Source organism: Leguminivora glycinivorella, chromosome 1, assembly GCF_023078275.1.
Source record: "Leguminivora glycinivorella isolate SPB_JAAS2020 chromosome 1, LegGlyc_1.1, whole genome shotgun sequence".
Taxonomy (NCBI): Eukaryota; Metazoa; Arthropoda; class Insecta; order Lepidoptera; family Tortricidae; genus Leguminivora; species Leguminivora glycinivorella.
The window spans coordinates 6,643,657-6,666,891 of record NC_062971.1 but is presented as its reverse complement, the minus strand read 5'-3'; the positions used below and the strand labels follow the sequence as shown (position 1 = coordinate 6,666,891).

Here is a 23,235-nt window from a genome sequence, read left to right as displayed (position 1 = left end):
TAGATAACACAATGGAAAAAAGGTAATTAGGGGGTCAATCCTGAACGCGGGATAATTTTAACTAAGGTACAAGGGGACAATCTCGACTGACGGGTAATTTGAACTGATTGCTCCCTGGACGAATTGAAATACCATCCATGTTATACCTAAATATTATATGTGTAAAAAAACATAACATTTCATAAAAATAAAGACAGCCATTTTAGCGACTAAAAGTAACGAAATAAAAGTCCGATGTTAGTGCTTACACCTTTATTACAAAAATCTTACTATTATTACAATATAATACATCTAATAATTTTAATCCACTATTTATGCTAAATCAACAGTCAACCAAAGCACCGACTCATATTATAATTGTTTACAATACATAATATGAATATTATTACAATTTCGACTTTGAAGACTTAGATAAACAAACACATCTATAGAGTTAGATCAAGAGTTAAAACAAAAAAAGCAAAATTAAATCCATTTAGTAATAAATATATATTTTATACTAACAGTTACTAACATATGGACTTTAGTACTATGTACTATGTAAATACATAATCATTTTATAAACTGTATAACGTATGAATGTGTTAGTAAAAATAGACGATAAACTTTGTTCGTGCGATTAAGAAATAGATCATTTTCATCTAATGTTACGTACAGTTTTTTTTAATATTCTTAATTAATTTTGTATGTAGGTACTAATTATTTTATTCTGTCGTTTCAATAATGATTATGAAATCTTTTATTATAAAAATAAAAAGATACAGGGGGCAAAATCGTCTGGCGGATAATTTGAAGTAATCGAAATATTTTCCCAAGTTATACACTATTAACTTGAGTGCCATACATACGAGTACATATGTGTTCACTTTTAAAATATGAAAATAAAATCGATTACCTAGTTGAAATTACCTGCCACTCACAATTGCCCCATTACAAAGGAACAAATTAAAACCGAAACGATTCAATAACCAAAACACACAATCATGTGTTGTATATACCTATATTATGTATATTGTTTATAATTATGTAGATGAAAATGATCTTAGTAAGGTGATAAGTTAAAAATTAAATTTTATTATTTACAAATGAATGTGCAATGTGTCAGTTGAATCAGTATACAATTCATGTCATAATTACATTTGTTCCACTAAGTTTAATTTCTTATAAATATACTTTGGCATGGTTATGACTATAATAATCGAGGTGTAGTAAAATAAATTGTAATAAGTGATAATCCAGTAGCTCAGTACAGGTTTGACCTCGTCATTATCTCGTTCGAGAAATAAACTAAAAGTCCCTTTCTAATCAATGAAGTTAGAAAAAGATGGGTACCTAATTAACCCCTAGAACACCGTTCTATATTTGCCACTGAACCTTTCAATTTGTTAATTACAGTTTGAATTGTCTGGGTCAGATCAGGAACAAGACATTTGAACGGTTATTCTCGTTCGCGAGCTAGATATTTTTATATCGAGCCTGTGTTAGGATTCGAGTTTAGATAAATATTGTATAGAAAATATTAAGATATGCCTATAAGTTTCTTTAGAAAATTAAAAGTGTACATTTATTATTAAAGGGTGCATTTAATGATATGAAGTAAAGATATCTTTATTACGTAGGTATCTATGATATGTTTAACTCTATGAACATCAGACAGAGTACACCAATTAAAAAAAATGTCGGTTACGTCTCAGCCACGACATTGGTCTAAGCGCGACAGCGGTGAGCGGCGGCCATACATTGGAGCGAGACACAGCGATGGGACTTTTCATTCGCACGTATGGCTGCCGCTCACCGCTGTCGCGCTTAGACCAATGTCGTGGCTGGGCCGTTAGATCATATCGACGTTACGATGTTATAAATATCAGGTTTTGGTTTTCTATTATAAAATTATCTTGCAGTAAGGTTATAGTATAAAATAAAGAAACAATTTTGCATTAAAAAAAAATCTGCATTTTATTGTTTCGTTTTTAGACTTAATTTTTATTGTTAAGGGCTTCTGAAAATAGAAAATCGTAACGTCGTCTACTTTTCGGATATACAAGGTGTTACCAGCCACTGAAAACCAGCAAACACCGCATAGGTAAGGTTTACTAGGCAAGTTTTACTATGGGACCAACCCTAAAATCGGCAAACAAGGGTGTTTCAAAATTTAAGGCCAAGCGGGATATTTGCGTCTGGTGTAGTAAATGCGTCTTTTGATGATATATTCTAAACTAGCTTTTGCCCGCGGCTTCGCACGCGTTAGAAAGAGACAAAAAGTAGCCTATGTGACTCTCCATCCCTTCAACATTTCCAGTTAAAAAATCACGTTAATTCGTCGCTCCATTTGGCCGTGAAAGACGGACAAACAAACAGACACACACACTTTCCCATTTATAATATTAGTATGGATAAAACATTTTAGTAAGTATGGTCTTGGTCACCAAACTTTAAATTTAGAAGCCTATCATAGTTACCTATCATAGTTATAATTTATTCCGTTTAGAAAATATCTTCAAAAGACGCATTTACCCCACCAGACCTTCTGTGATCTTATCATTTTATACGAGATTTTTTTTTCAGTATAGGTAGGTCCTACATATAGTAAAAGTTGCTCAATATTACCTATCCATATGGAATGTATGAGCTTTTAATGGATATTGTAACATCCTGTTTACTTGTATGTATATTAAGTATATAATATTTTATTCTGTACATTATGTACACTCTCACTAATGGTCCTTAATGTTTAATTTACAAGACCCTCGGACGGTTATTCTGTTCCATTTTAAGATCTTAATACAATCACTTACAGAATCGCACAGTTTCAAAGGAAAATAATGAATAATTTAAACAAATTGTTACATTCATAAGACGAACGTAAAAGAATAGAAAAACAATCCTTTTAATTTTTAGAAATTTAGGTTGCTGCTTGAAATATAAAGAATAATTTGTGAGTATTATAACTAGGATTAATAGAAATAATTACTAACTCAGTCAAATATACAAGTTGTATAAAATTAAACTGTCAGCGTTTATAGTTAATTAAAGGTCTAGTGATTAAGTAAGCAGCAATATTTTCATGGTGAGGAAACTAGACAGATATTTGTCTAAATCAAATTTACCATAAACACAATGGATATTTACAGTATAACATACAGAATGTAAAATTCATTTGAACCACATAATATTCGGAATTCATTCTCAAATTCTGTTATCCATTTCTTTGAAGTTAGAACAGGAATTTGATGAATATTATTTATTTCGCTCCATATAACTTAGCAAGTTTCAAGTCTTGAAAACCTGTTCGAATAATTTAAGTAAGCATTACGAAGTTTAGCGGCTAAGAGAGGTCACGGTCGTGGAAAGATTTATATTCTTAATACCCAGCCTCATGACTGTACTTAAGTTAATTTGATACAAATGTTGCTCAAAATAACATATTTTCAAATTGCTATTAAAACTAAAACGCACCGTCGTACAATATTGTAATTAACGTGTTTTCTCGAAGAAGGCCGCATTCTCACTACGTCGTAGCGATACCTCCAAAGACATAAATAGATGCATGAATACCTAGATCCATTTAAATATACAACCCACGACAGCCGGCGTATCATGCTTCTAATTTTATCACTTATCCAGATCCACGTGGATAAGACTTCTATCACGCTTTGGCAAGTATGTCAATGTGAGAGTGACAGATGTCTTATCCACATGGATAAGTGATAAAATTGGAAGCACGGACACTTACTTTTGTCATTTCATCAATACTGCCCTGCTAAGCCGAGTGGCGCTATCTAAAAATCAAATGGTTTTGAAAATGGAACTGTCAGTTAGATACTTATTGTCCCGGAGCTGTAAGTTCACATTTTTGACACATTTTTTTTTAAGTATGTTGCGATATGGCTATGACGTATCGTTTGCCTTTCGATTATTTACGAATTGGTTGGATCGATTAGGCCCTATGTACAAGGAGGCGCTTAAACAAATATACGATTTCTATCAACTTACTGAAATGTCATTTGAATCGAAATGACAGATTCTGCCAGAGCACTAGTTTAAAAATAAGAATGAATGATAAATGATATAATAAGTAAATGCTGCGCGATAAATTAATATTGTAAAATACTCATTAACGAAGATCCGCAAAAATGTAACATTAGTGTTAGATTATGAAAGTAAGGGAAGTATTGTTTTTAAGTACTTGATTGTTTTAAATAGTATTACAGGATTTTATTCAAAATTTCATTAGGTCGCGCGAGTTTACGTTTTGTGGACGCTGTCATGTGTCAAAAAGAGGGACTTACAGCTCCGGGAAAATAAGTATAAGTTGGCTATGAATTTTCCTTTGAGGTAGCGCTTTTCGGCTTAAGAGGGCAGAATAGTACTGGATGAAACAACGCACCAAAATTATCTGACATCCTTCTTTAGCGGCTTCAGAATGATATTTAGGTACTTCTGAAGCGTCATCGATCCGCTACTTTTGATGTTAATTGTTCCACCTCAATGCTATCTTTCTATGCCTCCCATATGGTGATCGTCGATTTATGGAAATCTGGGCCGCTACAACCAGCTCTGTGCTACCGATCGTTACCCAACCGCCTGACCCCTGTATGCGTAGCCGAATTCACAAACGCTCACGAAACGCTCACGATAATATCTCTTTCGTAGCTATCTATCTCTATCGCTCTTGCGCATTGGCGCGACAAAGCCAGACTACAGGCGTTTCGGTGGCGTTTTGCGTCGCAGGCCCGGTGATACCATTTGAGCGAGGCCTGCCGGCCTAGCTAAAATGACAATCGTTGGCACTACTTGGCGATCGAATCGCAGTCTGGCTCTGTCGCTTCACTACGATACGCTAGGCTGGTTTGGGATCCAACCAGGGTACGTAGTCGAATGGCACAAACGCTCACGTAACGAAACGCTCGTAGATGTCTATCTCTATCGCTCTTGAGGATTGGCGTGACAGAGCCAGACTGTCTTTCGCGGTGTTTCGGTTTCGTTTCGCGTCGGAGAAATGCCATTCGGCTACGGGGCCAGTAGCTTCAGTAGGCATGTGTCGTTAGGCTCTGCCGATGTTCTGTTACTTGTTACATGTCGCTACAACTTAGTAAGAACGCAGCCGATTCGATAACACGTAGAACCAATCACTAGCGTACCTAAGCCGTCTAAGTAGGTCACCTGTCTTCGTAGCGCATGACAAGCACAAGCAGCATCGATAATAATAGGCTCGTGTAGCTCGATTTAGTCTTCACGCCGCTTTGTAGCTCGGCCAAGCTGGAACCTGTTGGAGGAAACAACTTTGTTAAACACTGATTTAAACTTTCACGATTTGTAAACGTAATTAAAATTGTAATGGGCCTAAGTGGGGTTACTAATGTATTACCGAAAGTTATTTGCCAGATTTTCACATCCCAAACAATCTATCCCAAAAATTTAAAAGGCAACTCATCATTTTCCAACTTATCATGTGCCATATACATATTTGCCAGAATAATGATATCCAAATAAATATTTAGACATTTCCTTTCTTTGGCAATGTTCATTTTACCAAACTTTAATTACTCAAAATAATTAATTGCCAACGAATATTATCCCAAAAGAAAAAAAGCCAAATCTAACATTTAGTAAAACATTTCTTGGGCATTTTTTATTTCAACAAATCTCGTTTACTCAAAATGAGCAGTTGACAAAAATAGAAAAAACAGTCAGGCTCTAGTGACAAGTCGGACTCCGCGTCTGCTCCGGCGCTGCTGGTAAAGCTACTTTCTTAGCAACAATTTATGTAGCTCAACGAGGGTGCGGTGTGCTGATGACGGGAGGACTTACGGAACTAACTTGTTCCGTCTATTGTCCTTTGAGTCGTCGGCAACCCGAACCCTCCTTGGAACTTGTACACTCCTTTTTGCTGTGTACTTAACACAGCAAAAGGGAGTGTACAAGTTTCTAATGGGGTGGCAACGCGCATGTGACACTGTTTGAGTTGCAGGCGTCCATAGGTTACGGTGACCGCTTTACATCAGGCGGACCGTATACTTGTTTGCCATCGACGTAGTATAAAAAAAAAAAACCGTCAATATTTTCTGTCTATGATTATCTGAATAAAATGAAATAAAATACACCTTTACTATTCATAAATGAAAAACCTATCCAAGCTAAAAGGCTTTCATTTGACTATTCCATTTTATATTATGATAGTCTTTGTATGAATCACCATTCAATATGACTATAATCAGTTGGGCATGAATGTATTTATTTCCTAAATTATGCGGTTTCGTGGCAACGTGTGCTGCAATAACACAAAACCGCCACTCCATTGTTTGCTACTAAAAGCTGTTTACTTAATTATATATTGTTGTGGGCTGATTGGTTATATTCATTTTCGTTAAATTATATAGGTAAGTTGGAATAAAGCAAAAATGTTTTTTTCAGTAGGTACACCTGCCGGCGTATTATGCTTCGGTCACGCTTTGGCAAGTACCTATGTCAGTGTGAGAGTGACAGATGTCTTATCCACGTGGATAAGTGGGCCATTTTTTCAAAGGTGTCCAATTTCAAATCAAGAGTGAACAGGCATCTTCTGGGCGAGCTCACTCCATAGTGGGCCACGTTTTTGCCTTTGGCTAGTCTGTGGGCAATAGTAAGCCCATTTATAATTAAAAAAAAAAACACTTTTTTGTAACATGGGTATTTTTACGGTATTTTTTACGAGAGAAGCATACCGGATGGTGCTGCTGTATCATAATAGTGCGAGAAGTGGTACTTTAGGTGCCTCCGTTGAAACTCCATATGTACTGTAAAACTTTGGCCGATAAACATGCGAAGAGTAAATTTGTAACTTTGCAGCACCCATGGTTGAAAAATAAAAGAAATATTATAAGCATGTTTTTTCATATCGACTAGAAAATTGTTTGTTATAACAAAGCCTCTTTTATATAAAACATTTAATCAGTTTTACTAGAAGAATCCTAACAAGTCTCAGATAAAGAACTAAGTATCACTTCTTTATTAGATTCGCGCTACGGTACGACGTCATGTTATGATTTTATAAAATTCGCGTCCTAGATTTTCACGTCACGGAACCGCATCGTGACACGACATTGTAGCGTATCATAGTGTTTTGCACTTGCTGCATTTTACTAGTATTTTTTTATTAAACTGATGGTTTTTGCGTAGCGACGTTCTTGCCTCGAATCAGGTAACGAGAGAAAGATACTACTCAGGGGAAAAGATAATAATATGTTGGAAATTGTGGGCGTACAACCCCGGTATCATCCCGGAATCTATGTCAGGACCTTCAATCGTGGTTGTTGAGAGATTTCAATTAAATACCATATTCATCGTACGTGTCAAAGTGTTTATTGAAAGTTGTTTACACGTAGTAGAATACATTCCATTTCCATATTTTAGTCAAACCGCTAGATTTTACTCAAGGACGTAAGGTAACGGACCCAATCATGGACAGTTTAAGGAAAATTTTCGCCTGATTTGATATTTCACTCATAAATGTAAAAATTCTACCGCTAAGCGTGTTAAATCTTGAATGTACTATCCTTTTTTTACATTTCAAGCGTATCGCAGAATGGATACTCCTTATAGTTTCTTCATACTTAACAAATTAAAACTAGGTGTTTTTTCTCCAATTATGGACGGCAGTTCTGCAGTAATGGATCCCCCATTATGGACAGTGAAATAAGTTTAAAATTTTACTTTTAAAGCCAACTGATACTCAATGAGTCAATTTTATATACCATAAATACAATTAGTTCGAGTTATTTTAACATAGGATCGTTTCTTGTAAATGTTGGTTTTGTAAATTGTTCCTTGTCCATCATAGGAGGTAGGCAGTTTTTCGGTTCCAGTAATGGACACTCGCAAAATAACGCCATTTCTTTATATCTTTGGAGCAACAAACTAGTATGTTTTATACCTTATCTCATGCTTAATGCAGTAAGTAAAACGCATTCAAGTTTACACCGAGTATTATTTTTTTATTATTTTATACATGAACTCAACTGTCTTAGCAACATTACTAAGAATTCGTCTTGATATTTTTTTCAGTAAACTGATGAATTTTATCTTGTCGCCAAATCCTTCAGAAATAACCGAGTTAATTGAAACTTCAAAATAAAACAGCTCTACAACTCTAGTTTATGGTACATAGCCGTCAGTTTTTAGAAACTAATTTTAGATACTTATTTTTAAGGATTTGTGTTTTTTTTGTCCATAATGGCATCACCGTCCATTATGGGCTATTTCACCTTACCTTAACATTTTGAATGGGAAAGTTTTTTTTTGTGATTTCCTATTTATACATATGTGAAGTCTGAAGTTTTTAGTAGTTGATTTTACAACTTGTATAGTTCAATAACAACCTGAGGATAAATTAAGATTTTTTTTTTTAAATAGTCAATATAGTTTTTATGTAATTTTCTATGCCAATATCTGGGCGACCGAGCTTCGCTCGGTTCTATTTTATTATAAAAAAAAAATCTTATAAATACAAAAAAAAACTTTATTTCTGGCTGGGATTCGAAACCCTGACACCCACGATGTGCCTGCGAACATATTTTGCGTTTACTAATGCGAAAGAAAAACACATGAAAACTCGAAAATTCGTTTTTTCCGGGATCTAAGACTAAGGCTAGATCGATTTTTCACCCCCGAAAACCCCCACACAACAAAATTTCAGCGAAATCGTTAGAGCGGTTTCCGAGATTGTCGGTACATAATTATATATAAATAAATAACATACATACATACATACATACAATCACGCCTGTTTCCCAGAGGGGTAGGCAGAGATCACGGATTTCCATTTACTACGATCCTGACAAACCACTTTCGCTTCACACACTTTCATAACATTTCTCATACACGCTCGTCGGTTTCGAGTACTTCTGACCTGGCCTCTTTGCAATATTTCCCCGATTTGATCAAGAAAAGTTCGCCTAGGTCTTCCACTACCAACTGACCCTTCCACTCCTTTTTCATATACTTTCTTCGTTAATCTCCTCTCATCCATCCTCTCTACATGCCCAAACCACCTTAACATACCCATCTCAATCTTTGTCACCACATCTACATCCACTCCACACTTCTCTCTTATCACGCTATTTCTGATCCTATCACTCAACTTTACACCAGCCATGCTTCTTAACGCTCTCATTTCTACGGCATTCACTTGACTTTGAAGTCTTTTCTCCCACACCCAACTTTCACTACCATACATAAGTGTAGGCACCAAAACTCCTCTATTCACCGCCAGACGTGCTTTTTGCGACACTTTCTGGCTGCCCATAAAAGCGTTTAGTGCTCCATTCACTCTATTCCCAGCATTCACTCTCCTTTCAATATCTTTCCCATGTTTACCGTCCCTTGTAAACAACGTTCCCAAATACACAAACTCTTTCACTTGTTCCAAACTTTCATTATCGATCTCAATTTCGCAATCTGTCATAATCTCATCTCTTTCAAATACCATTACTTTCGTCTTACTGACATTCATTCTCATTCCTTTCCTCTCGAAGGATGCATGCACTCTTGTTACCATCAGTTGTAACTCCTCAGCCGACGACGCAAGTAATACTAGGTCATCGGCATATAGGAGACATTTGACCAGTAACCCTTCCATTCTCAACCCACAATCATAATCTTTCAGATCTTGCAAACAACTATCCATGAATAAATTAAACAGCCACGGCGACGCTACACATCCCTGTCTAACACCCTTTTCGATGCTAAACCACTCAGTGTATGACCCGTTTATTCTCACGCAAGCACTGGAATCCTCATAAAGAGATTTCAGTGCTTGAACGAGTTGACTGCCTACTCCATACATGGACACTACCGACCACAATTCATTCCTCATCACTCTATCATACGCCTTTTCCAAGTCCACGAAAGCGCAATAGACCTTTTGACCTTTGGCCAAAAACTTTTCGGCTATGCATCGTAAGGAAAAGACTTGATCCGAACATCCCATACCCTTTCTAAATCCCGCCTGTGCATCCCACACTTTCTCGTCGGTTACTCTCACTACTCTCTCAATCAACACTTTCGCATACAGTTTTCCGACGATGCTGAGTAAGCTAATGCCCCTGTAGTTTTTGCAGTCCAGTCGTGAGCCTTTTCCCTTGTAAAGAGGAACGATGACGGCCTTGCACCAGTCCTTAGGTACCCGGCCGGTACTGAAGCACAAATTGAAAAGGCGATACAACTGACTCGCTACAATGCCCTGTCCAGCCTTCAGCATCTCGGCGGAGACCTTGTCATATCCTGCAGCCTTACCTGATTTCATACCTTTCAATGCTTTCACAATCTCATCCATGCTAATTTCATCCATTGATAAGTTTCCATTCAAACCTGAGGTTAGCATATTTGCTTCCTCCCTTTCAAACAAGCTTTCAAAATACTCCTGCCATCTCTTTAGAATACATTCTTCCCCATTCAGCAAACTTCCATTCGAATCTTTCACCGATTTTAGCTCAGAGTCTGAACTCTTACCTCTGGCTAGGCGAACGGATTTCCAGAAGAACTTTATGTTCGTCTGAAAATCTTGCGACAATCTTTCATCCATTTGATCATTAAGTTCATCTTTCTTTCTTTTAACTAATTCTTTCACACGCACTTTCATACTTCTATAGTTATCCTTCGCTACATTCACCTCATCAAAAGAGGCTTTATGGGCTCTTTGATTAGCTCGTGCTGCTAACCAATCCCGCCATAGCTTCTTCTTCTCACATACCGCCTCTTGCACTTCCTTATCGAACCACACATTCTTCACCTTTCCTCCTTTGTTCCTTTTACTCACACCACACACTACCCTAGCCACACTTACAACTTTATTTTTAAAGTTGCTCCATAATTCATCAATCTCATCTATATCATCCAAACTTTCAAACTCATTCTTCAATTTACTGACGTACTCTTCACTTGCGCTTTCTTCTTGCAAACATTCCACTTTTATTCGGTCTAAAACGCTAGGGGCCGCACGAGGTCGTGATCGCCACCCTTTGAACAGACCACTTATTCGGCACATTACCAGGAAGTGGTCAGTATGGATACCTGACCCACGATACACCCTAGCGTCCAGAACATTCTTCTTCATTCTATCATCCACGATTATAAAATCAATCATACTTTTCCTCACGTTCTCTGCCTCTCGAGTATACAAATGTATCCATTTGTGAGAAAACATTGTGTTTGCCACACAAAGGTTCCACTCGAGGCAAATCTCTAACAAGTTCCTTCCATTCTCATTCACTCTATCGTCGCCATGCATACCTAGAACCCTTTCACACCCAACTCTCTTGACTCCTACCCAACTATTAAAATCACCTAACATTATTATCCTTTCATTATCCTTGCACACTCTTAAAACGTCTCTCACTTCGTCCCAAAACATTCGCCTTTCATCCTGTGTATGCTGGGAGTTTCCCGCTCCCTGATCTACAGGAGCGTAAACCCCGAGCACAAATATCCTTATCATGCCCACTTTCATTCTAATCCATATCAACCTGGGACTTACGCACTCAAACTCATTTACACATTCAGCCATCCTAGCGGAGAGTATGACACCGACTCCCTTACTGGCTCGATCTGAGCTTGGCACCCCCGACCAGTACGCCGTGTAAGCCCCATGTGTGGTGGTGTCACATCCCTTCCGCTTTGTCTCATTCACACAAAGGACATCGATCCTTCTTTCTTCCATCATCTGCAAAATCTCATTACATTTCTCATTCATTCCTCCTCCAACATTCAATGTAGCAAAACGGCTCTCCGTGAGCCGCTTCTCGCCCTCGTAAGAAACGAGACGTGATGGGTGGCGTACCGCATCGCCGCCATGCGGATGATTATTGTTTTTCAAAATCTCCATTGCGTTCCCACGAGTAGTAGGGATAACAAGTCCACCCCAGCAGAGCCCTATACTAAGGTAAGGCGGGTATACCTAGTGTCCTGTGACCGCCAACACAGACACCCTCCGTTATAAACCAGACTCCCTCTGGCCACGCATCCCTCGGCACGGGTCGGTTTACACCTTGGATTGGGGGTTTTATTTCAGAGTTTTCCTTCTCCTAGATAGGTTGCAGCACGATGCTGACGAGGCCCATCTCCCCGGGTTATATTTTGGAGTATTCCTTCTCCTAGACGAATTGCAGCACAATGCTAACGAGGCCCGTCTCCCCGATAAATAAATAAATATACAAGAATTGCTCGTTTAAACGTATAAGATTTATAATAATGATTATTTAATTAACTAATTAAACTAAAATTTGATAAACCGCTGATCAGTGACGTAAAAACAACAATTTCTCCGGTTTACCTCCATCAAAAACAGGAAGCGGACTTAAAGTTCACTTCCCAGCGTTTGAGATAGGCACTAAACCCACGCTTTAACAGGGCTTTATCTGCCTTAAACCTGTCTAAAGTGTCTAGGATACCGGCATTCAACGGTGTTGCAGTTACTGTAGCTTAGTGTTAATGCCAGCTTAATTCTTAGCCGGGCTGCTTAGAACCTAATAAAGGATCGTAATCGAATAGCTTTGTAGCAAGAACGATATTATGTAGATTTTACTGATGGTTGACAAGACAATAGAACAATTGCTTTTAGTTGACGGAGATGAGAGTAAAAATTATGAAGGCTATTTTATATTCATTTATTTTATTTGTTTTTATTTTATTTTTATTTAATAGGTACAATAACATTATGCAGGCATACCCAACAGTTAAGGTATAATGGTAGGCATATATAGGTACGAGTATACCCTTTACTTTAATATTAGTAAGAACTTTTGGTTTGTTCACCTGGAGAGCTATAACTGTGCTAATTTACAAAACTACACTATTTATTCCCGCTGATTGGTCATTTTTTATTTGATTTGACGAGGTTATTAAATCTTTTGGATGCAGCTGTCTTCGGCTGCAAGTTTACTAACACACAGCTACATAAACATATACGTCTTTTTAAAATGAGGTCTGTAAACAAATCAAAAACTTGACAGTTTAGTCAGCTTTCTAATACAAAATTATTCTTGATAGCTTAATAGTCGAATTAAAAGTTTTAAAGTTCACTGCGTTGGATAATTTTAATTAATATAAGCTTGAAAGCATCGTTTGCAGATGTTTTTGCTGAAACAGAATTAATTTAACATTACTAACTTGACTTACAATTTTGCATGATTTAATTTTATTCCAAGACATCTTGCACTTAAATAAAGTTCTGCTAAGACATATGTGCGCCACATGTCTTACTGTAAGCATTACATACAATATATTACGTACCTTGTAGAACATGTACTCTAGCAATAGCTTTCATGCGAAGGGGCGAATGTAGCGAGCAGGTGTAGTTGCCAGCGTCGTCGACTTTCAACCTTGCCACCTGGGAATAAGGCGCGTAATCAGTAATGGTGGTAAAGTAAATATATTTGACGAAATAAAACAAAAACATGGCTTAAGTTGAGAAGGTAAATTATGGTGGTACTTAATGATGATATCACTGTAAATAAACTGTTTTACTTTATTTCTTGTTTAAAGGTGATTACTACTAGTCTCGTTCGTGTAAATATAGTTAGGTATATACATATTTTATTTAGTTATCATGATAGTAATATATTATAGCATTATTGCGGTCGATGTATTTAGTTGTCGATGGAATCGAGTCGATAAATTAACTAAGTCACTTTAAATAATAAATATAATGCCCTAAAAATCGAAATAAGATGTCATATGTTAAAGAAAAAATGACGGACACCACCAGTGGCGAAGGCCGGATTCGAACTGGCATCTTTAGCAATCCGTGCTATCGCCATGAACCCCTAGGCCACCCTGTCACTACTCTACGTCTCACTGCTTAAAAACACAAATCAAAATATTTGTTAAAATAATTTGATTTGTTCCCATAGTTGCGTATAATTGCCCTAAGTTATCCAAGGTATAATCCATAATAAAGTATTTTGGATTAGTATTTAACTCCTCAAACGCCTTGTTCCTGATCTGTCCCAGACAATTTAAACTGAAATAAACAAATTAAAAGTTATCAATTCAGTAGCAATTTTTTGACAACTGCGTCCCAGAAGTTCAAATCCTAAATAAATAATATCCAAGTCATAAACATACATAGAGTAGTTACTTATTTAATACATCCTGAATTACCGCTGTCTACGGTATCACTTTCACGTGTACGTTCGAAAGTTACGTACATTACCACCACGTAGCATATTTAAGTGCCCACTTAATACGAGGCAAATATATTACGGCAATTTACAGTTCACGGGTAAAATAACAGGGTTTTCTTGGCAAAGACCTGAATTGAAGCGAGACTGCAAAATATAATAGGCTTATCAGGTACATTGGTGTGGTGCTTTTTGTCATATAGAATATTAAATTGTTTCAATTTATTTCTTGAGCGTGGCGTGAGCCATTCTTTATATGAACCAAGTGAAAAAAAAAAGTGAAAAATAAACGTTCGTCATATATGTCCGGAGTCAGGATGAGTTTTTGACGGTTCAGAGTAAGTATTCGATAGTGTAAACATCGCGACAAATATGTATATATTGTATATACATACATAATTTTTGGATCCGGTATTAACTACGGGTACGGTATCCGCTATGGTTATTTAATCGTTAAAAACGCTGTTTACTTTTTCCATACTCGTGCCTTGAATGTGAAAAACACCACTAGAGTGGATTTCATTAGAAAATATAACGTAATAAACGATTCTGAAACTTTCATTTTCTGTTGGGTTTTGATCAGCACGCCATAGTGCGAGCAAGACGTTTTGGTTACACAGCATATCTAATCATTTTTTTTCCGAATAGGCTCTGTTTCCTACAAAACTGTTGTGCATCGTATATAACATTATTGTTAATTAATTAATTAGTAATTTACAATGTAAAACAAATAAATTTTTATAATTAAACAACAAGGGCGAACATTGCAAACATACTCTTATTTGAGTTAGTCTGTGTTTATTTTACAAAATACATATTTGCGTTTTTTCAGTTACTACGAATGTTTTTCTGAAGATCTGAATAATTTATTAAGTGTAGCTTGAAGAGTACATATACTTGGTGAAATTATTAACTGTAACTTGTAATTCACATGAAAAATAGGATGAAAATGCTAATACATACATACATACATACATACAATCACGCCTGTATCCCATGAAGGGGTAGACAGAGCACATGAAACTACTAAAGTTTCAGTGCCACTCTTGGCAAATAAGGGGTCGATAGAAAACGAAAGTGTGAAAATGCTTATACTAGAAAGAAATATTTATTTAATAACGAAATTTGAAATTCAAAAGCCAAACTCGTTAACCCTTAATAAAACAAGGGGAATATAGTTCAAAATACAAAATCATTTAATGAGCAAATAGGCCACAGGGGCAGTTTTACATGTCAACATTACAGTGTTAATTAAAGTTAAACAAATTAAATTAATAGAAATATTAACAACCAAAAATATTAATCATAAGCAAAGTAGCTATACACTGTAGAGTTAGAGATGTATAAAGTCTCTAAATGTCATATTATTACTAACTATACTTAATACATAAAGAAAGCACAAACAGATACAAAGAAAAAAGAAATCTATAATAATTTTAGAGTTGTAAAAGACTGAATTTTACAAGTAAAGATATTATACTTAATCAATAATCTATGGAGATGTATAGGGTCTCCAAGAGTCAAATTTTATAAAATTAAAATATTTAAAAAGTACAAACCTTTGTCAAATCATACAAAAAAAATACAGAAAATGGACAGCTAAATTATACATTTCAAGAGATGTACAAGTCTCTAATTGTCAATCATTAAAGTAAAAAATCAAGTTCACAAAAAAAAAAAATCTCAGAGATGTATAAGATCTCTAAGTGTCCAAAAACTAAAAGTAACTTAATCAAGCGACAACATGATAATTTAAGTAAGGAATCTATTTTGAAACAAAATATAATCAAAATCTCAGAGATTTATAAAGTCTCTAAGTGTCCAAAAGCTAAAATTAACTAAATTAAACGACAACGTGATGGTCTAAGTTTAATTCTTACAAGAACCAAATGTAGTGTCTCGTATACTGCTCAAAAGTAAAGCTAAATAATCTAACATAACATGTGGCCCAGCTAAGCTTGAACAGTTCGGTCTCCACAAACAGCACCCGTTCACGAGTATGACGCGTATCTCAGCCATACGGTTCCTACGATCACTAGCATGCTTTGAAAATGTTTAATTTAGTTAAAATTTTCTTAATTTTGTATACCAGTCTATCAGGTTAAGGCCTGCTCTGCACTTTAAAAAGACGTTCGATACTGCGAATTTTCACTTTATACCTTAAAATATTGGACGCAAAGTAACGCATAAATCGCAAGGTAACACATTGGCTCTTCCTCTTGGACCAAATATAATCGGAATAATAAAAGTCGAATAAGGAATCCGTCGAAAAAAACGCACCACCATACCACAAAAACAAACGACACTACCCAAAAGGTAGCTTATGACTATCATATGGAAAGCATCCTACGCTGCGCTGTTTCACTGACACAATGAAAGCGGCAAACGTAATAACGTTGGCTTAAAAGGCATAACAACTCAAGTGCCTAATATTTTCCTTCTTCCGAAACCGTAAGGCCCAAAATACTAATGGCGAGTGTTTCTATAATGTAATTGCGGATCTCACCTTGATACTTAATGATAATGGGTCCGATAGCCCCGGAAAAACAAGGATCCGTTTTTAGACGGTCTTTTTTGTAAGTGAGAGGAGGTGGAATTGTTTTTCGTGAGATATAGCAGAAGCTTTTATTTCCTTATACTTATTTTACGGGCTTACTCATGGCCAATTGGCCATAGACAAGCCGAGGCGAAGACGTGACCTACGATGGAGTGAGCTCAGTCAAAATTTCCTGGTTGTATACGGCAAAGCACAAAAAGTAGACTTGCGGATGCTATTGCTCAAATGAACAGTTGTGTCGACTTGGAGAAAATAAATCTTAACAAAACCACTAGGCTAATAATAAATTGTTCCCCTCACTCGCTCGGAAACACGTGTTTTGTCCTTTAATACCAGCGGGTAAAAACGCATTTTATCCACTAGTGGGTAAAGTAATTTGACCTTGAATAAAGTCAAATTAACTGCTTTAAAATTGATAAAAGTAGGTGAATTTAGTAATAAAGATGATTTACCACCTGTGGAACTACTGGAAGCAGTGATAAACGCATTTTTTGCGTTGAAGTTTCCTCGCTGTAGTGAGGGGAAAAGTTTTGTGTTACACTCGGGTGCAAAAGTATTTTACTTTTCGTGTGTTAAAAAACTTGCAAGTTCAGGATTCTATTCTCGAACCACTCGCTTCGCTCTTGGTTCAACTATAGAATCCTTTCACTTGCTCGTTTTTCAATTCCACACTCGGCGTTAAAATACAACTTTGCCCCCTTGTATAACAAATAACTATAAAAATGGTAAATGTATTACTGCTGTCTTTGAGTCTTGAACTGACTACCCCTCTGGATCTACTCCAGTGCACTGCCATTTGAGCCACTAAGGCCTCATCCATGTCAGCGAAGTGATAAAGTTTGTAAACTGGTAACAATCTGAAGAATATTATGGTTATTCCTATTTAAACGCAAAATAACCAAAAGGCACAAAATATCGGAAGGAAACACAAGATCATGAATTAGTTATTGAATTAGCTCTGTTTCAAAGCAGTAAGTAAAGATATCAACTTTATAAATAATTCAAAACAATGTTGATCCCAGAAGATTGGCATTGGCATTATTCAATTATAAAATATAGGTACTGAACAAATTCCATTATCCCAGTTTGCACGAAACAAATATTTATCCAAGATATTAGATTGATGTTCTGAAAGTTAAATGTTTGTGTTTGCTTACAGAAAGTTAGTTCTAACTGTAAAGCGGTCACATCTGAACCATGAGATAAGAATACGAATTAATATTATATATATTTTTTTAATTGAAAGTTTAATTTGATTGTACAAAGAACTTCATGAACATAATGAATTAATATTATCCAAAAATTCAAGTAGCAAATATTTGAAAAACTTTCATTTGCAAAGGCTCACAATTAAATGTAAGTAAATCACAAAAATAATGAAAATTGTGAAACAGCCAAATGACAATCAAGAGCCATGCAACAATAGAGCTGATCATCTAGATTCTAATGAAAAATACTTAGAATTAAATTATGGAGACAAAATTATGAAGATTTAAATTACGAAACTTTCGAGGGTATACAGCGTTAAAATCTAGTTTATTTATATTTTAAAAGAGATTCTTGCAAATTTATGAAGGCACTCAATCCACGCCGCTGTTTCCTAGCATTAGCGGTTAGTGCGCTCTTAACAAGTGATACTCGTAATTTAGCTCGTGACACCCCCTACTACCTCTTCTAAGGGGCTATTCACAGGTCCAGATAATCCGGCTTGGTTTAAATCTAATCTGATCAGGGTTTGGGAGGATTCAAGGTTATTTTGACTGGAGGTATGATGACCGGGATGTAATGATCAATTGACCATGCATGTAACAGAACTATGTTGAAATTTTGCAAGTTTGACGAGTGCAATAAATGTGAATTTCTCATCACTTTTTGACAAATACAGAGAATTTTTAGGTCTAAACATATATGTCAAAAAGTCATCAGCAAATATGTAAGTTTAGGTATCGATCGAGTAGCAGAATTCTTAATTATTGTATATGTTTTATTAGTTAATTCTAGCCCTGTGCGTAGAGCCTAACGTAAGTAGTGGTTAATAGAAGACTTCTTGTACCATTAGTGTAGCATTTCTCATATTCATCCATATAAATAATATCAAAACCAGCTACATTACAAGTATTTTGTAAAACAACAGATTATATGAGACATTTTTTTTTAATAGCTCAGTCTCTGCTAGTAATCCAAAGTTGGTGTCATACAACAAAATAATGCTATAAATAAGCCCGTTTAAACGAGCCATGTCTCATGAGTATACATTTATGGGACAAAATGCCCATTCTCCAAATGAGTTTTTATCCCTATTGATCTAGCGAGTTTATCGCGATTGTACTCGAGCTAGCAGAATAGCAGTACTATGTACTGTTTGTTACGATACATGTGAAACTGACATAAAACTTATATGTATATCGCAGCATAGAGCATAATGGGGTGGAGTGCCATTATGACGTCATGTTTATCCCCTTAATATACCCATTAATATTCATAAAAATATGACTCATATCATAATTATTAAAGTTTGATCGTGCAAAATGTGATATCCCTATAATTCATGTTTTCATTTAGAATTAAAGACATTGTTCAGTTTCTTTTGAAAAGGGTCAATTTCTTAACAGTCAGTTTAACGGACCAAGAAAGTCCTGAATTAAAGTCTCATTGACATCCTTAAAATATCTGTAAGTACAAGAAAAAGTACCAACAGATCGTGTTATATGATATGTGCTCTTTTTACGGCGCTCTCTTTAACGGTGCCTTATACAGAATAAATAATTAACTGAACCCCAAAACTTAGATAATAGATGTAAACTGGCCTTAAAGTGAGACTTGGTCGGTCATGTCATTGTGACACCTCTTCGATTGAGCTTGGACTCTTTTTTGATAAAAGAGCGGATGCCTTTGTTCAATGTGACGATAATACAATAAATGAACGCGATGCGAACTACTCTCAAGTCGGCACTTCGTTGTCAAATGCCATGGTAAGCGGGTCGGTTGCAAAGTACTCGAGTACAACCTGAGTTTTATTGATTACCCCTGGAACACAACAAAGCCTCTACTTCACACTCAACACTAACACATGTATTTAGGTACTCTGTCTATATTATCTTTAGGAACTTTAAATGTGGTTGGCAGAAGTCACGTTTGGCAGAAACACCTTACGCAGAATATGCTTTGGCATAAATCACTTTGCAGATTTTTATAATATCGAATCTTACGTTGGTAAAATGTTGATGAACATAATATTATAGTCTTCTAGTCGAATAGTACTTTCGCAGATAATATGTGTGCATAATATTTAGGCGGCATAAAGTTGCAGATTGCTTTTTGTTTGTTTTTGTGTTGGGGATGCAAGATACCTAACACTCAGCAAGATATTGCACGCGATTACAAGCGAGCAAGATATTGGCCCCCCGAAGATGGTTCCTACTGTGGATATCCATGGGTGGCTTAAAAACATAGAGCATGCCCTACAAACGATCTCCATTCTATCATCAAACCCGACCGGCAAGATAAACGCTGATCAAAGGACCAAAATTCAGGACATGTGTAGACAAGTTACTCACTACGCCGCGGCTATGGCAGTGGAATACTAAGGCCTGAAAGGCAACGCTCGTGTCTTTTACCACGCCCATCAAGCCCAAAAAAAAAGAGAACTCTCAAAACAATTCCAGGAACTCAAAAAGATTGACGAATCCTCGAAATCCACCCCAGGACCTGTTACCTTTGCCGATGCCCTCAAAAATAATGATAAACTACCCCTTGTACCTCTCAGACTCACCAAATCGAAAAAGCTCGTTCATGCCATGGGTCGCAAGGTTTATAATCATCTTCCGAGTGAGGTCGTCGCGGCTCCTAGTGCGTCAGTGTTTAAAATTAAATTGAAAAACTGGCTTGTCGAGCAGGCCTTCTATAACTACAATGAGTTATTTATAATAAGATAATTTTATTGTACTCTCATTATACTGTTGTATTTTATATTATTGTACTTATACATAAGTGTAAATGTGATTTGACATGTAATATGATTTTACCAATAAATATGATTATGATTATGATTATTATGATTATTATGTCCAGCCCACAAATATTAGCTCGGTAACAATTTTTCCTACGGATAAACTAAAATCTAGCGACGAAACGAAAACACTGGTACAGAAAATGATTCGGCCGGAAGAGCTCAACTTGCACGTACGAGGTCTAAAGAAAAATCAAGAATGGTGGTATAATTTTTTTTTTCTTAATAAGCACCGAATTGAAGGAGGACATCGCAAAGCTTAAATCTGTGAGTTAACCTCCTCTGGTCTCATTGTGGACGAAGCGCAAAAACGGAAGCCCAGAATCGTGATTGTCGGAGTCCCCTCAAGCATGGAAGAGACAGAGTTTTTTAAATGCCTCTATCATCAAAATATATCCGATAAAAGCAACTGGACACTAGAAACATTTTTGGCCTCGTCTAAACTTAGCCACAGATCTGGGAGAAAAGATGTCAACACCTGCGATTACATTATAGAAGTCCCTGCAATTATACGGAAAGCCCTAATTAAAAACAACCGGGTATTTGTAAACTGGTCCTCTTGCCCAGTTCGAGATTTTACCTTAGTCACACTCTGTTTCCGTTGCCAAGGTTACGGACATGCCGCTAAAACTTGCCGAGCAGTATCCAACACATGCGGACATTGTGGCATTATAGGACACGACAGAAAAGAGTGCCCCAACAAAGACGAGCCCCGAAATGTGCAACATGTATGCAGTACAAAAAGCCCTGTGACCACCGAACTGGCGATGCTGAGTGCCCACACTGAGAGAAAACACAACCAGTTTTCATGTTCGTTCAACAAGTTTTTTGGTTAAAATAGCGCCTACGTGCTCTTTGGTTCAAACAACAAGCTACTTGTCATTTGAATCGGCAATATATTTGAATCAACAAGTCGATTTTATAAAAACAACCTGACACATATTGTTTTAAACATACGTTTGGCTGATTCAAACGGATAAACCGCAACAAGTCGAACTTGTTAAATTCACAATGCAAATTTCTCTCAGTGCAGCAAGAAAACTTGCCGAAAAAAGGTTTGTTGATTCAATAGATTATGAAGGCGCCTAAGAGCGTCACTTCGAGCGTAATATTATTGCATTCTACAATATTTTATACTTTCTCTTAGATAAGTAGTAACCTAATTTTATTCCTGAATTTATGACTAATAGTGTATTAGCTGATTTAGATAGCCTCTCTGTGTCGGAGTGCATAACGTGCGATGTAGAAGACTGTAAACAAAATATTCTCGCCCACTCTAATCCTACTGACTATATTCTCGTCGTCGTACCTAACGGGGACTCTGGGACAGTATTTCCATTTCGATAGCGTGTCATAATTCTGCTCTTGTAATAGTATGCTATACGATTATTATAGTAGGTACACAAAATTATGCTAAATCGACTTCGACCAAAGTAATGTTCTGTGAAACAATATTCTGCCAAATGTGTCGTATGCGTGGTAATAATAATGCCAACTAAGTTTTCTGCAAAATTACCATTCGACCGAAAGTTTTTCTGCGAAACATACCAGTACCGTTACCATGGGCTGCCCAAGTGAGAGCCGTATTACTTTACTCAGAAAGTAAGTGAGTTTACGTTTGTTTACAATATATTGTGCCTAACTTCACGCCAAAGAAGCTGCTTCTATCCCTTTCTAAGTTTATCAATAAACGGAGAAAGAACTATAGGCGAATGCTACGCCTCTGGTGTTTACGCGATGGAACTAAAATCATAAGTAAATGTAATTTACCTATCGAAATCTGTCAATATAGGGTCTACTGCAAATTTCGAAACATACGCACTGAGGGATTCTTCCTCTTTCACTTTATACTGATAAGAGTAAAAGAGACTCATGTCCACATGTCGATAACTTCGGTATTCGGTAGTAGGCCTCAAACCATAGGCAAAGTCATTCTGACGTGACATTTCTGTCAAGTTATACAAAAATCACACGGAATTTTCACAATTATATTTGCAGTTTTAAATAAAATTATGACTAACATATTGCATTAATTTATAATATTACGTGAAATTCGAGATTAGCTAAAATTTAATAAAAAGATAAACCAGTGAACAAATCAAATAAGGTAATGAGTTATTTTTGGCCATCATATTGTACTATTTACAATTGAGATGATTATAATGCTCAAAGCAGTTTTTGGTTTCAGAAAGATGACGGAAGCTATGATTGAAATCAATATTTCCGAACAAACCCGTATGGTATTCAGTCAACATGGAAGATGGTTCAATTGATATTAATACTGTGGCACTCTGGCAGTTACGCTACTCAAAACCTTAGGGCAGCAGAGGGGAGCAGTACCAATTTATAGGTGTTTTTGTTCCGCGATGCACTTAATGGTATTATTGGCCATGATCATCACAGGTATATGTATAGAAGTGCTCCAATAAAGGAAAAAACCTCAACTCCAAAAAATAATCCTGTTACTAAAATAAAGTATTTCATTAATTGACTTTGTTTATTTGTGATGTTCT

At 36.3% G+C, this 23,235-nt stretch overlaps 1 protein-coding gene across 1 annotated transcript in view; it reads right to left on the bottom strand.

Annotated features, from left to right (window-relative positions):
- Positions 1 to 4,211: 4,211 nt before the first annotated feature.
- The window catches only part of LOC125225696 (leucine-rich repeats and immunoglobulin-like domains protein 1), a 121,768-nt gene continuing 102,744 nt past the window's right edge, over positions 4,212 to 23,235 (bottom strand). The window contains exons 8-9 of the mRNA XM_048129530.1: positions 13,267 to 13,363; positions 4,212 to 5,266 (exon numbers count right to left, since the gene is read on the bottom strand). Coding sequence (XP_047985487.1) covers positions 5,160 to 5,266; positions 13,267 to 13,363 — 204 coding nt within the window. The 3' untranslated portion in view covers positions 4,212 to 5,159. The remainder of the gene's footprint in view (positions 5,267 to 13,266; positions 13,364 to 23,235) is intronic.